At 35.9% G+C, this 15,848-nt stretch overlaps 2 protein-coding genes across 6 annotated transcripts in view; one reads left to right on the plus strand and one right to left on the minus strand.

Moving 5' to 3' along the window:
- The window catches only part of LOC103910797 (uncharacterized), a 1,018,570-nt gene that overhangs the window by 635,576 nt on the left and 367,146 nt on the right, over positions 1-15,848 (minus strand). The gene's annotated exons all lie outside the window — the stretch shown is intronic.
- LOC141381792 (uncharacterized) lies at positions 9,712-15,789 on the plus strand. Its single transcript, XM_073948299.1, has 2 exons — positions 9,712-9,858; positions 12,296-15,789. Exons 1-2 carry the CDS (start codon positions 9,856-9,858, stop codon positions 15,191-15,193), a joined length of 2,901 nt encoding a protein of 966 aa, XP_073804400.1. The 5' UTR covers positions 9,712-9,855; the 3' UTR covers positions 15,194-15,789.

The raw sequence follows: 15,848 nt of genomic DNA on the forward strand, positions 1-15,848 counted from the left end.
TACAATACCGTTACATCCCTAGTAGACACTGATCAAATCTGTACGGTTTCTCTCCAGTGTGAATCCTGTTGTTTTCAGATGTGTTAACTGATTAAACCTCTTGTCACAGTGTGAACACTTGTACGGTCTCTCCAGAGTAAATTGTCTGGTGCAGTTTCAATTTTGGAGCTGTAATAAGTCTTCTCACACTCAAAGCGCATATACTCTTTCACATCAGTGTGGATTTTCATGTGTTTATTAAGGTTTGCTGATCGGTTGAATCTCTTCCCACACTGAGTGCATGTGAATGGTTTCTCTCCAGTGTGGGTCTTACATAGTCAAGTGATGCAATTTCCAAGGTCAAAGTTCACCAAGCTTGAACCTTGCAAGGCAGTGAATTGCGAAACTTGACGCACAAACTTATGTTTCCAGTCTGACACATTTGCGTGCGTATGAATGGAAGTCTATGGAGAGAAAAGTCTGGTGTGACCACAGACCCCAATTTTATCCTCATTACACTGGCTGCCTGTTAAGTTTTGTATTAAATTTAAAATAGTAATTCTCACCTATAAAGCTCTAAATAATCTAGCTCCTGTTTATCTTCTGTCTCTCTACAATCCAACTTTATTATAAATTATATATTCTTCTATTATATATTCCTTCTATGCTAATCAAGGACTTCTGAGACATTGCAAGCATGGGATGGGTCCTCCTGGCTTGGTAGAGTTGATCACAGCTCCAGTACACATCTCTGCCATTTGCTTGCAGTAACCATGTGCTTTTCACCATACACAATTCTTCTGCTTGTGATCTTCCTTCAAATAGCTTTATCATGTTTGATGTCATTTGACAGTTTATGACTTAAGCATTGTAGTGCTAAAATAAACAGAGACATTGATTGCTTGTATTTCAATATACAATATATTTACTATTGTTGAGTCATGGCCTGAGGAGAGTATGTTAATGTTCTTCTCACCCACTTTATTTCCTCAACTGTGCTCTCTCATGTTCAGCTGGTTTTGTGGGTTGATTTTCACTAATCTTTAACAATGCTTTGCTCAGGGTATAATACGTAAAGGTAAGTGTTGATCTGGGAGAATGGCTTTTACTCTGCATCTCCTGCACACGGCTGGTGTGCAGTTTCACTGTCTTTGTTGCTCAGCAGTGCATATGTTACAGCTAATTTCTTTATACAGTATGTTAGTTTGTTTCATTCTACTGTCTGTATATTCAAACATGTAAATTAATAAACAACTTTACCTGCTTTAAGCTTTGAGATTCTTTCTCTTTATCAATGATAATAACAACTTTGATGGAGTCATATTAATTACAATGGAGTCAGATAAATAATGGATTTAAACACGCCATCCTTCAACTGCTTTCTGTTTCTGATTATTGGTTCAGAATAGCAGTGTAAGCTCCAAACCTTACAGCTATGTTTCCATCCAAAAATGCCAATTAAATTTATTTGCAAAACTGGAATATCGCATAAAAATATGCAAATAAATCAGTGTTGTCGGGCGACGAGGAGGCAAAGTAGGTGGTGCTGTCGCCTCACAGCAAGAAGGTTGCTGGTTCGAGCCTCAGCTGGGTCAGTTGGCATTTCTGTGTGGAGTTTGCATGTTCTCCCCGAGCTTGCGTGGGTTTTCTCTGGGTGCTCCGGTTTCCCCCACAAGATCAAAGACAAGCAGCATTACACTGTTTTAAGGATCTAAAAATTTATTCTTTAAAAAGCAAAAAGATTCCAATGGCGGCGCCTGCTGGTACGTGAAGAATATGGTCAATACTGACGAACTTCACACTCAAACGTTTGCATATCATCAGCATGCTGTAATCCATTTCTTACGCAGCAGAAGTCTTTTTTAGACTAGTTGTTGGCCAGTTGTAGTCAGTGCAATGCTAAACGTTATTGTTCCACTATAATTTGTTTTGTCTCACATCATCCCACAACATCATATAGTTTAGAATACTGTACAATGTTTTATAATAATTAATTATTTTAGAGTCCATTTCATTTAGCATATTTAAAATTAGAGTCATCCATGTTTTCTGACATACTTTAAATCAGGGTTTCTACAGGTGTCACCAAGTTAAATTTAAGACTTTTTAAGACATTTTTAAGACCATTATGAATGAATTTTTAGAATAAGGAATTTTTCAAATGGCCCAGAAGAAAAGGTTGTTATTTGTTCTATCAAAAAATATTTTTTATATAAAATAATTAATAACACAATAATAGATCAATGATACCAATATTAAAATATTTTAGATATTTCTTATTAAAATATCTTAAATATTGTGTAAAAACAAGAGAGCTCGACTTGGATCCACACACTTTTTTCCAAAATAAACTTTCTTTAAAATAAAAAATAAAAACTAATTAACGAATGTTTAAAAAGTTTTAAAAACTATAATAAACTAAATCCATTCAAAACAATCTGTCCAGGTGGATATCCTCAGCAGTCTTTACCATTATGATAAATAGAGTTAATGACCTTTTTAAATAAAAGTTGAAAGTTTTATTGAGATGGATTGATGGTTATTGTGTGGGTTTTGACCAAATTGGGTAGCAAAACATGAACACAGGAAAATTAAGACTTGTTTAAAGAAGATTTAAGACCTACAACACAACATTTCAGCAAATTTAATACTTTTTAGGGCAAAATTTTAGATTTTGGAATTTAAGACTCCGCGGAAACCCTGTTTAAATACAATAGCCCTGATAATAAGTTATTATAATAAAAATGTAATTCTAACTCTGATACTATCTGTGAGAACTAGTAACAACTACTAGAAACAAGTTTAAACTCATAAAGAAGTTGATGAAAAAAAGGGAATTGTGATCTACCCGACATATGCAAATGGAAAGTACCAAGCCAACACTATCACTGTAATAGCAGATATCTTCTATGAGAATACTGTAGGTCAAATATTGTCAGCTCAGGTAAACTTTTTTTTAATTTATTGTTTTTATTTATTTTATATAGCGACAGTGCTCAAGGGTGCTTTACACACAGTAGGAGAACAAGAAAAGCAATAACCTTAAGAAGGTAGAGAAAATGGGACACTAATAATACTTAAAATAATGACAAAAGACATGAGAACAAGCAACAAAAGAAACTCGTTCCTATCTTTCAATGAGTGCTTATGTGAATTTAGGAGAACTAGGCAGCACACTCAGGGCTGCAACATGGATTTAATTTAGTATTCTTATTATTAAAATATATCTGAATGAAAACTAACTTGTTTGTTCCTGCTGATCTTCCTGTTTGACTGTGAATGTTTCTTCAATCTTCACATCTTCACTCTCCTCTTTAATAAACGCCATCTTTATAACAGTGTGGAGATCAGTCGCTTCAGCAGGAGTTTTTCTCTGTGTTTGGACACTTTATTCTGTTTAAAATGAACAAAAACAATAAACAGAAACAAAATAACTTCTCTTCAACACTTGCTTCAACAGTTTCTTTATATGAGAGTGATTGACAAAAATAAATCAGGTAAGTCTGAGCAAGAAACAATAGCCACAAACAAATGACCTGATAAAAACTAGTCCTCCATTTCTTATATATATATATATAATGTATACTTATTTTGGAATGACATTATGCTAGTAAATAAATAAAACCTTCATTAAAACACTTAACATTACACACATTTCTGTTGTTCAAACAATTGCCCTCGATTTCTGTTATTAAAATAGTACTTCGTTGCATAAAGGATTAAAATAATAGTCAACCGCAGGTATATAATATTGAAAGGAAAACCTGAAACTTTAATCAATCTGGGCTGCGTTTCCCAAAAGCATCGTAAGCCTAAGAAGTTCGTAGAAATGATCGTACGACTGATCTTAATATTACGGTCTGTTTCCCAAAAGCATCGTAACTTAAGTAGCACTTGAAAATCTTAGTGGATCTACGAGTGCTCTGGAGTAATCGTAAAGCCTTAAGTGCATCGTAAGGAGACAGAGTTATGAGGGCACCTGCTGGACAACCGGCAAATTGCACCTACAATTTACTTCTCTTCAAAGTCATTATTCATTTTATTTGTACGTATATCTCTATTCATTTATATTTTCTACACATTACACAATTCAATATACAAATAATAATGAATAAAGAAAAAAATAAAAATTACATAATAAATGTTAGAATGAAAAAAAAAATTACACTGTTGTATATGGACATTTCGAGGGTAGTAGGCTATATTTTTGTCCTATTAGCAAATGCACATCAGGTGGGGATAATTAGGCTAAACTTTTCAAAAATAATTGTAAGAGCTTATTTATTTATTTATTTATTTACTTATTTATTTATTTTGATGTGAGATAAGCAATTTTTGATAAAGAAATTGATAAATAATTCTACTTAATTAAGGTTTCATATAAATATCGAAAATGATGCTGATGTCATTTCCGGCAAGGACTGTTAGAATTAGTTTTATGCGAGATTGGAGCAAGACAGTGTTTTTACAGTACGACATTTCCAGTTAATTTATGTTTTTAAACTGGCTCAAAAATATTTTTTTTATGTTATTCGAGTTGAATATACATTCACACAAGTAGAAGAAGAATTATATGGATTGCTATAACATGTGCAACAATAACGAGCCATTCTATAGCGTGACATTTCAGCACTTAACAAACGGATAGCGACTCCTAAGTTGCACTTAAAGCTAGGCTACGTGCAATTGTGTTAAGTGCATTTTTGGGAAACGCACGTGAAACAATAACGAACGTTCGCAAAATGACTCGTAGAAAACGCTCTTAAGTGCTAAGATCAATCGTTATCGGGAAACGCAGCCCTGTTTATATTTGTGTAAAGTTGTGAAACAAACCTTCCTCCAGTTGAACCGCAGCGCGGAAGCGGCGCAGCCTTATGACGTCACACAATACGCCAAAATAAAAGTCTTTTTTGTTCAGCTTTTTTGCCACTTACTGTTGCAGTCAGGACATGATAAATTTCACACTCCTTTTCACATCTCACACAACATATCTGCTCTCTCTCTTTCAAATACACAGACATTCAGTATTTGAAGTTGATCAAAACTTTTAATCCAAACATTTTTACACAATTTTGAAAAACTTGTTTAATCTACTAAGTATAAGTGTTTTTTTTTTTTTTCGTTTTTATTGTTGCAAAAAGTTTACATCACAAAACGGAACAATCATATATAAAATAAATTAAAATTGTTACAACTGCAACAAGGAGCAAGGAGCAGTACAAAAGATCTACATCAAAGGACAAACAAAACATTATGGGTCTGCACTTTTTCCAATTACAACAATGAATGTGATATACCCATTAGTAAAATAAAGTTCACAACATCAGAGAAAGAACAATGTAAATCAGCTTTGTAAAATAAAATATCTTCTAGAACAATAGGGGGGACTTAAATCCTCTTTAATGAAAGCCAAGGATGGATGTCAAACCAGAATTTAAAAGTAAATTCACAAGAAAAAAAAAGTGATTGAGTGTTTCTGGAGCAGATCTACACTTGTCAACATCAAAGTTAAATCTTTTTTGAATAAACTCGTTCACATGGTATATCCTGAATAAAATTCTGTAATGAGTTTACTTAATCTTAGGTGCTACAGGATATTTAAGAGAAAAGGTAAAAGCTTTGTCCTCTACTAAGGGTTTAACAACTCCTAGATGATAACACTTAAAATCACCCATTATAAGGCATGTTGTAAATAAGCTTGTTGTTATATTTACTATCAAAAATATCAACATTGATAATTTTAAAGACGGAAGAAAATTTACAAGTGTACATGGGGGATCAAAATAATTACTTTGAATTAACCTAAACAAAGCAATAGGTATAGCCTCGCTAATTTTAATATAACCTTTATCTGTGATTTTAACTCTATATTTATTTAAAAATTCGTTATGAGATAGTAGCAGTCCATTTTCATCTAACAAATCATTAATGAATATAATGCCTTTATTGTACCAGTCACTTCTAAACAATGATTTTCTGTTAATAATAACAGCCCTTTTATTTCAAAGAGTGGATTTATGAGGGGAAAATTATAGGTAAATATAATTTTCCAAAAAAGTAGTTCTTGCTATTGAAAATTAGACAGCATCGAAGGAAGTTTTGAACAATCATAATCATATCTTAATACAAATTCAAGGCCACCATTTTTTTAAACAAATTATTTGGGATATGATACCATATTGAATAAGGCTTAAACACTGTTTCAACCATTTAACTCTAAAAGTGCAATGAAGACATTCAAAATTAATAGCTTTCAAACCTCCATATTCTTACTCTTTGATCATATGATTCTTACGTAAATAATGTGATTTATTTTTACAAATAAATGTAAAAAATGTTAAATTAATAGATTTAACTATTTTGGGAGGAGTATATAAAGGATAAGTTAAGTATATAATTTTAGATAATCCCAGTCAAAATAATTTTACCCTGTATGGAAAGGTCTCTAGCTAGCCAATGATTTAGGGATTTTTTCATTCCTTCCATTTTAGTATTAAAATTTGCACATTCTCTATTAACAGAATTTTTGGTGATGGTAACTCCCAAGTATTTAACTTCTTCTTTTACTAGAATACCTTCTAACTCTCTTAAAGTACAATTCTGAATAGTTAATATTCCACATTTTCTTAGGTTTAAGGTGAGTTCAGAAGCTTTAGGAAACAGAAACTTTGACAAGAGCTAAAAGGAGCACCTCCCTATTTTTAAGAATTAATAGAGTGTCATCAGCAAACTGACTTAAAGTAAAAGTCCTACCAAGTATATTAATACCTAAAGTGTACTCTGATTTAATATAATGACATAAGTTCAACAGCTATATTAAAAAGTAAAGGTGAGATGGGAAATCCTTGATGGATTAATCTTTTGATGTAAACTCTAGGAGATGATCCTGAATTCAGGGATTTACTACTGAATATATCAGTATAGAACATGGAAATTACCCTACAAAAGCTCGGACCAAACCCAAAAGTTTCTAAAGACTTTCTAAAGACAAAAAAGGATGCTCAAGGGTATCAAATGCCTTGAAAAAGTCTAGAAATAGAAATAAACTTGTCTGAGGAATTAAATAATCGAGCATATCAAGTATCATTCTGAATAATTCTCCCTTTAATACATTAAAAATAAAAGATAATACAATAAAAAATAAATTTAATACAATAAAAGCTGATTGTGTTTCATTAATTATCTCGCCTATACCTTTTTTTGAGTCTATTGGCAAATACATGAGAGAGCAATTTAAAATCATTGGACAAAAGAGTTATAGGTCTCCAATTATTTAAAAATAATTTGTCTTTGCTTGGCTCTGGAACTAAAATTATTAAAATCTGCTTCATAGAAGTCGATAGTTCTGCTTTGTCTTTACTTTTCTTAAGTGCTTCAAACGCTAAAAATCTCATCTCTGGCCAAATATGTTTATAAAACTCAACTGTAATTCCGTATATGCCTGGATTTTCAATTGGACATTTTAGAAATAGCAACATCAAGTTCAGAGATAACAATGTCAGATTCCATCATTTCACGGAAGCTGTCATCTATAATAGAAACTTTATCTTTTAAAAAGGAAAAGAAAAAGTCACAATCACTCTCATTAAATTTTGATTCATATATTAACATGAATAGATGTGATCATCAATCAAAGTTTTCTCTTCACTTACATCGTTATCTATGCTACGTTTATTAATAGTTTTTGAAGCTTGCCTATGCTTTACTAAATTTAAAAATATATATATGAAGAATTTTTCTCCCCCTCCTCTATCCATTTCACTCTAGATCGTAAAGCTCCTTTAGCTTTCTCTGTATAGTAGTCATCCAACTCTGATGGCAAAATACGAAGTTCATTTTGTTCTATATCTTCAAGAAAATCTTTATCACCACAATCATTTAATCTAGATAAAACTGTTAACTGTCTTTTTTTTCTAACAGAGGAAAACAATAGCTCATTACAGCAGAGCCATTTTTAACTTGCTTTATTTTTAATTTGAGAAAAGCATGTGGCAAAAGAAAAAGAAAACCAAGCGGCAAATAGGGAGAAAAGCATTTGCCAAATGCTTATTTAAAAAGCTGTTTAAAATGTGTTTTGTGATTTATTAATACAATTTTTTACTGTTTGATTAATCAGCCTTTAAAACATGAATTAAATAAAAATACAGTAATAAAAGTGTCTATTTATTTATACATTTAAAATGTTTTTGTAATGCATTGTTTTATTGCCTAATTAAATGACTTTTAACCATCTGGGGTCTGAGGGTGTTTTGGGGCTCTGGAGAAGTTTTGACATGCACTGACATTTGTGTTGTTTTCAGTATCTTAAAAACATTTTAATGGCTAATGTGTGATAACACTGTAAACAGCACAAGTTGGTTTACAATAATACCTAAGCAGCATGTTTGTATGTGTTTGTGTTTTTGAGAAAGAAACGTTTATGCGTGTTTAGTGAAAAACTAAAATTTTGAAATCCCTGAAACAAGGCCGTGAAACACACAGAGAACATTTGTGCACAAGTATTTTGAGAACTGGATCTGGTAGTCTAGTGTTTTTGCTTCAAAATGATGTGAGAATCATCTTGTACACTTACTCACAAAAAAACAATTCTATGAATTAAAATTTCTAAGTCACTTTCTGTGTGAAAATAGTTTATGCGAGAAGGCGTGAACTATCATTACTATGCAGAGAGTAACACCAGAGAAGACAAAGACCTGCATAATGAGCCATCAGACAGGTATGTGACTAAGAGTTTCAAGAAAGAATCTGAGAAAAAATTAGTTTATTTATATATTTTAATTTTTATATTTTATTTTTATATTATTTTTATATTGTGCTTCTAGCATGCCATCGTTCAAACAAAATAAGTAACTATAATAAAGCTTGTCGTTTGATGCCATGTCTCGGGGAGCGTTTACATTATCACCTGGCTGGCTCACCTCAGTTCATTTCCATATGAAATGCGCCTTCACTGCGGGCGGGATCACGTTCGCTGTAATGAGGCGACAGGAGAATCAGTACCTGCCCTTACTTTTATACGAATTACTTGAAAGATTATTTGTTTTCGACTTATATTGGTTAATGCAAAAGTAGACATATCAAGCTTTCTTTAGAAACATTTCACATGTTTCTTTGTCGAGTATTTGCTGAGATTCAGTTCATTTTAATGACGTGTTTTTCCTGACACAGTCTACTGTTGCGCGCTCCTCATGCAGGCTGTTTGTAATGTCAAAGCTTCGTGGGCCTGGTCGCAATAACTCTAATGAGCTCAGACTGAGAAGCTAGACATAGCGTTGCTTTCATACTGATTACTTTATCAAACAATATTTGTTTTCAACATGCATAGCTGCGTTTAAAAGTAGACACTTCAAGCTTTATAAAGATATGTGTCTCGTGTCTGGGTGTATTGTTTTCGCGGAGTTTCAGCGCATTTTGCTGACACGTTTCTAAAAACAGTTCACGGAGAGAGAAAAGACAGAATGCCTATACTGTTTATTATCCTTGATTTGCAAAAGCACACACATTTGTTTTTGTCGTGAGTGTACACATTTAAAAGTAGACACCTAACAGATTCGATTGATGTATTGATCTTATCTGTACGATCAAAACTGAAAGTGAAATTTAGGTTCATTTCAGCTCAATGAGATAAAAACTTGTCAGAATGCGTATACGCTGTCTTCGACCACAGGGGGTTAAAAACACAATTTAAACATATCTATTTATTTGTCCATTTAAATTGTGATTTATGTATATTGTTACGAGTAGTGTAGTGTAGGCTTGTGTGTGGTTTCTCTCTTGCGCTCTCGCGCTCTTTCTTTCTCTTTCTCTCGCTCTCTCTCTCTCTCTCTTTCTCACTCTAAGTATTCGCAGGTGCAGCGGATTACTTTGGGACGGACCATGATTGGCGGTGGCTATAAAAACCTGCAGAGAGCATGGATTCGATGGCTCCCCGCTCTCTCTCGATCTTCCCCGCTTGTACTCAGTGGAGAACGTGATTCCATGAGTGTTTGAATGTATATTGAGATGCCGTTGTGTTAAATTTTTAACCGGCGATTGAAACCCGGTTTGTCTCCCTGTCGGGCTTGGAGCATGTAGGGAGGTTTGGTGCCTTATTTGTTATTTTCGTTTTCTCCTGTGTTTGTTAGTAGGGAGGTAAGTTTTCTGTATTTTATTTTATTTGTTTTATAGGGAAGTTTAATCTAAGTTAGTTAGCTTGGTTTATTGTCATTTATTTTGGCTGAACCCCTCCTGATGTTATTTTTGCTCCTTATTTCTGTAAATAAATCATATTTTCTTGTTAATTCTTAGTGGTTGTGTTTTTGGTATATTTTGGGGAGAGAGAGCGCGGGGGCACCAGGGATTATATTTTTAATCCCTGTTATTTTGTTACGTTTTTGGTTACATCTCTTTTTGATTAAGGATTTTTAATTTAATTCGTAACAATTGGGGGCTCGTCTATTTGGTTTTTGTTTGTATAAATGACAATTGAGGCCCTGTTTGCTTTTTGAGCATATCCAATTGTTGTTTATCTAGTCTTTTTGGATGTTTCTTATTGGCACTCTCAAATATGCTGTATTTGAAGATTCAGTTAACCCTGTTTATTTCATGTTTGAAAATGAATTTCAGATGTATCTCTTGATTCATTATGGAGTTAGATATTGATGAATTCATTTCAAATCCGAGTGTGCAGCAGTTTAATAAGTTCCGTAAAAGAGATCTATTGCAGATTGCAGATGTTTTGAATATTTCTGTAGTAAGTACTGCTTCTAAAGAAGTAATTAAATCTGCTGTATTTATTGAATTGGTTAAACAAGGGTTTTTGTGTGAAGAGAGTGAACAAAAAACTGAGATGGAGAAGAGCGCTGTTGAGGCGGCTGTGTCGGCTGATTCCGTTACAGTTGAATCTGATCTTGTATTGCAAATACAACTTAAAGAATTAGAGTTACAAATTAAACGACAAGAACACGAAAATCATGTTTTGCAAATTCGTAAACTTGAGATGACTCAAAAGGAAGCTAGTTCACGTATTGATCCACCTGTTGTATCTTCTGCATTGACTCAGCCTAGAGATGAACGTACGTCAGCTGTTCTGTTTGATCCAAGTAAGCATATCAAGCTTGTCCCTCCTTTTAGAGAGTCAGAGGTTGACGCATATTTTATTGCGTTTGAGCGAATCGCTGCAAAGCTGAAGTGGCCTAAGGATATGTGGGCGTTAATGCTGCAATGCAGTTTAGTAGGTAAGGCGCAGGAGGTTTGTTCTTCTTTGCCAATTGAAGAATCTCTAAATTATGACTCTGTGAAAGCTGCAGTGCTGCGTGTTTATGAACTTGTCCCCGAAGCGTATAGACAAAAGTTTCGCAATTACACTAAATCTGTCAAGCAGACGTTTGTTAGTTTTGCTCGCGACAAGAAAGTTTTGCTGGAGAAGTGGTGCGCAGCATCTAAAACGACTACTTTTGAGCAGTTACAAGAATTAATTCTGCTAGAAGATTTTAAGAGCTGTTTGCCTGACAATTTAGTTGTTTATCTTAATGAACAAAAAGTGAATTCTATTTCAGCTGCAGCAGTGTTGGCAGACGAATACACGCTCACTCATAAGACTGCTTTTTCCTCTGCTTCTAGCCAAAGTTACGGTGCGCCAGTGCTTGTGAACACTGAAAAGACTTTCACGCACTCAAAATTTGGTGCGCGCTCTAACGAGCCGCGTAAAGAGCAGGGTAAGAATATCGAAAATAGAAGGGTTTGTTTTTATTGTTTAGACCCGAATCATTTGATTGCTGACTGTAAATTATGGAAGAAGAAAAACACAAAATCTAAAAGTGTAGCTAATGTGGTTCTTGAGACGGTGTCTAACAGTCATGATCAAAGTTGTTCAGATGCTTCTGTTTTCTCTCCATTTGTGTTCAAAGGCACTGTATCAGTTAACCCTGATTCTGCAACGAAAACCATTAACATCTTGCGAGACACAGGTGCTGCTCAATCTTTTATTCTTGAAAATGTGCTACCTTTTTCAAGTGAAACCTACTCTGGGACTGATGTGCTGGTTCGTGGCATAGAGCTGGGCTGTGTAAAAGTTCCTCTTCATACTGTGTGTTTGACATCTGATTTGGTTTCAGGTCCAGTTCAGTTGGGAGTGCGTGCAAAACTGCCAGTAGAAGGGGTCAGTTTAATTTTGGGGAATGACCTGGCCGGTGGTAAGGTTTTTACTCATCCAGTGGTGGCCGCACGTCCTGTTTGTGAGGTAGAACTTGGTACTAAATTTCCTTCAATATTCTCTGCGTGCGCAGTTACTCGTGCACAGGCGCGAAACAGTGGTAGTGATATTGATTTATCTGACACATTTATGTCTTTTCCAGACAATCCAACGGAGTTTAAATTATCTGTTCAACCCAGTGTGTTTAAAACGGATGAGGTTACTGGTCACGAGGCTTTGTCTATGGGAAGAGAACAACTTGGTAAAGCTCAAAGGTCGGATCCTTCTCTTGTGCGATGTGTTGAAGCTGCCGAGGGCAAAGTAGAGAGCGACACAGATGACGGTGTGCAATACTTCTGGGACAGAGGCGTACTAATGCGTAAGTGGCTGTCACAAAAAGCTAAAGAAGTGGGTTTTAGTCCAGATTACCAAATAGTGTTACCTTCTGAGTATCGAACAGCAGTTCTTAAACTTGCTCATGATCACATTCTATCTGGTCATTTGGGCATTAATAAAACGTTTACACGAGTAGCTAAGTATTTTTATTGGCCTGGTTTACGCTCTGCTGTGTCAGATTTTTGTCGTGCGTGTCACGTTTGTCAGATCGCTGGGAAACCCAATCAGAACATTCCTCCAGCTCCTTTGCAGCCTATTCCAGTGATGGGAGAGCCTTTTGAGCGCCTCATTTTAGACTGCGTCGGCCCTTTACCAAAATCAAAAAGTGGTTATCAGTATATTTTGACGTTAATGTGCGCTGCAACGCGCTACCCCGAGGCAATACCGTTACGAAATCTTAAAGCGAAAACTATCGTTAAAGAGCTGATAAAGTTTTGCTCCACTTTTGGTTTACCTCGCGTTATTCAGACAGACCAGGGAACAAATTTTAAATCTAAATTGTTCGAACAAGTATTACAAGGAATTTCAGTAAGTCATGTAGTGTCAAGTGCATACCACCCACAGTCGCAGGGCGCTCTCGAGCGATTTCATCAAACGCTCAAATCAATGATGCGTGCTCATTGTGTTGAGTCCAACTCAGACTGGGCTGAAGATCTTCCTTTACTGATGTTTGCTATCAGAGAGACCGTTCAAGAATCATTGGGTTATAGCCCTGCTGAGCTTGTTTTTGCTCATGGTTTACGCGGACCCTTAAAATTATTAAGCGAACAATTAGTTGCTGACAATAAACAAATGGTACCTGTATCTGAATATGTGAATTCAATTAGGGAACGTCTTCGTAATGCTTGTGAAAAAGCAAGGATTAATTTAGCTGAGGCTCAGGCTGAAATGAAAGTGCGTTATGATCGCAAAAGTGTGTCTCGTTCATTCCAGCCGGGTGATTCAGTTTTGGTGTTGCTGGCTACGCCAGGCTCGGCTTTACAGTCAAAGTTTTCAGGTCCATATATGGTGACCAAGAAGTTGTCTGACACTAACTATTTAGTTTGCACTCCTGACCGGCGAAAAAAATCTCGTATGGTCCATGTCAATATGCTTAAGGCTTATGTGAAAAGTGATGCTCATCTACCTGCTGTCAAATCAAGTTTAGTTGCGTCCTGTGTAGCTGATGAGATTGAACAGGATTTCTCTGTACCCTGCGGTCGTTTGACAAATTCTGTTATATTAAATGACTTGGATTCGCATTTAAGTTATTTATCTTCAGATCAAAAAAGCGATATTGTTGAGTTACTTGAAAATCATCGCTCTCTCTTTAGTGACATTCCTTCCCAAACCACTGTGCTTACACATGATATAGATGTTGGTGATGCACGACCGGTAAAACAACATCCTTATCGTCTTAATCCGAAAAAACGTGACTTGATGAAAGCTGAGGTTGAGTATTTGCGGCAAAATCATTTTGCGAGTCCCAGTTTGAGTGCATGGAGTTCACCTTGTCTATTAGTCCCCAAGTCTGACTTGTCGGTTCGTTTCTGCACTGACTATCGGAAAGTCAATGCGGTTACGAAGCCCGATTCATTCCCATTGCCACGTATGGAAGATTGCATAGATCGAGTCGGTCCTGCCAGGTTTGTGACAAAATTAGATCTTCTTAAAGGGTATTGGCAAATTCCACTTACGTCACGAGCCTCGGAAATTTCAGCTTTTGTGACCCCTGACGATTTTATGCAATACTCCGTAATGGCTTTCGGGATGCGCAACGCACCGTCAACCTTTCAGCGATTAATGCGCATCGTATTAAGTGGTGTTGAGAAATGCGAAGCTTATCTCGACGATATTGTGATCTATTCTTCTAGCTGGGAGGAGCATTTGGTTTCTTTACGTGAAGTGTTTGCACGTCTGGTTAATGCCTCTCTAACTTTAAATCTAGCTAAATGTGAATTCGCCAAGGCCACCGTAGTGTACCTAGGAAAAAAGGTAGGTCAGGGACATGTGTGTCCAGTTGATGCAAAAATTGCGTCTATTGTGGAATTCCCAGTGCCAGGGAATAAAAGAGAGTTGCGTAGATTTTTGGGTATGTCAGGATACTACAGAGGATTCTGCCGTAACTTTGCTAGTGTTGTGTCTCCACTAACTGATCTTCTGAGCACCGAAAGAGTTTTTGTGTGGTCTGATGCATGTGATCAGGCTTTTCGAGCAGCAAAAGATTTGCTGTGTAACGCTCCTATTCTTTCAGCACCGGACTTTGAGCGTCCCTTTAAATTGGAAGTGGATGCTTCTGCTACTGGGGCTGGAGCTGTTCTAATTCAGGAAAGTGAGATGGGTATTGATCATCCAGTGTGCTATTTCTCAAAAAAATTTACAGCATGTCAACGCAGATATAGTACGATCGAGAAGGAGGCTTTAGCACTACTTTTAGCGTTGCAACATTTTGAGATTTATTTGGGTGGAAGTTCGTTCCCAATTCGTGTGTACACTGATCATAATCCTCTTGTTTTTTTGGATAGGATGCGCAATTCAAATCAGCGATTAATGCGATGGTCTTTGGAAGTCCAGGAATTTAATTTGGATATACGGCATAAGAAAGGTTCGCAAAATGTGGTTGCGGATGCGCTGTCCAGAGTTCATGGTGCTGAAGTTGAGGTTTAAGTTAGTTGGGTAGATACAAACTGCTTGTTTGCATCTTTTTGGTGGGGAGGTGTTACGAGTAGTGTAGTGTAGGCTTGTGTGTGGTTTCTCTCTTGCGCTCTCGCGCTCTTTCTTTCTCTTTCTCTCGCTCTCTCTCTCTCTCTTTCTCACTCTAAGTATTCGCAGGTGCAGCGGATTACTTTGGGACGGACCATGATTGGCGGTGGCTATAAAAACCTGCAGAGAGCATGGATTCGATGGCTCCCCGCTCTCTCTCGATCTTCCCCGCTTGTACTCAGTGGAGAACGTGATTCCATGAGTGTTTGAATGTATATTGAGATGCCGTTGTGTTAAATTTTTAACCGGCGATTGAAACCCGGTTTGTCTCCCTGTCGGGCTTGGAGCATGTAGGGAGGTTTGGTGCCTTATTTGTTATTTTCGTTTTCTCCTGTGTTTGTTAGTAGGGAGGTAAGTTTTCTGTATTTTATTTTATTTGTTTTATAGGGAAGTTTAATCTAAGTTAGTTAGCTTGGTTTATTGTCATTTATTTTGGCTGAACCCCTCCTGATGTTATTTTTGCTCCTTATTTCTGTAAATAAATCATATTTTCTTGTTAATTCTTAGTGGTTGTGTTTTTGGTATATTTTGGGGAGAGAGAGCGCGGGGGCACCAGGGA

The sequence above is a fragment of the Danio rerio genome, chromosome 4 (genome assembly GCF_049306965.1).
Source record: "Danio rerio strain Tuebingen ecotype United States chromosome 4, GRCz12tu, whole genome shotgun sequence".
Classification (NCBI taxonomy): domain Eukaryota; kingdom Metazoa; phylum Chordata; class Actinopteri; order Cypriniformes; family Danionidae; genus Danio; species Danio rerio.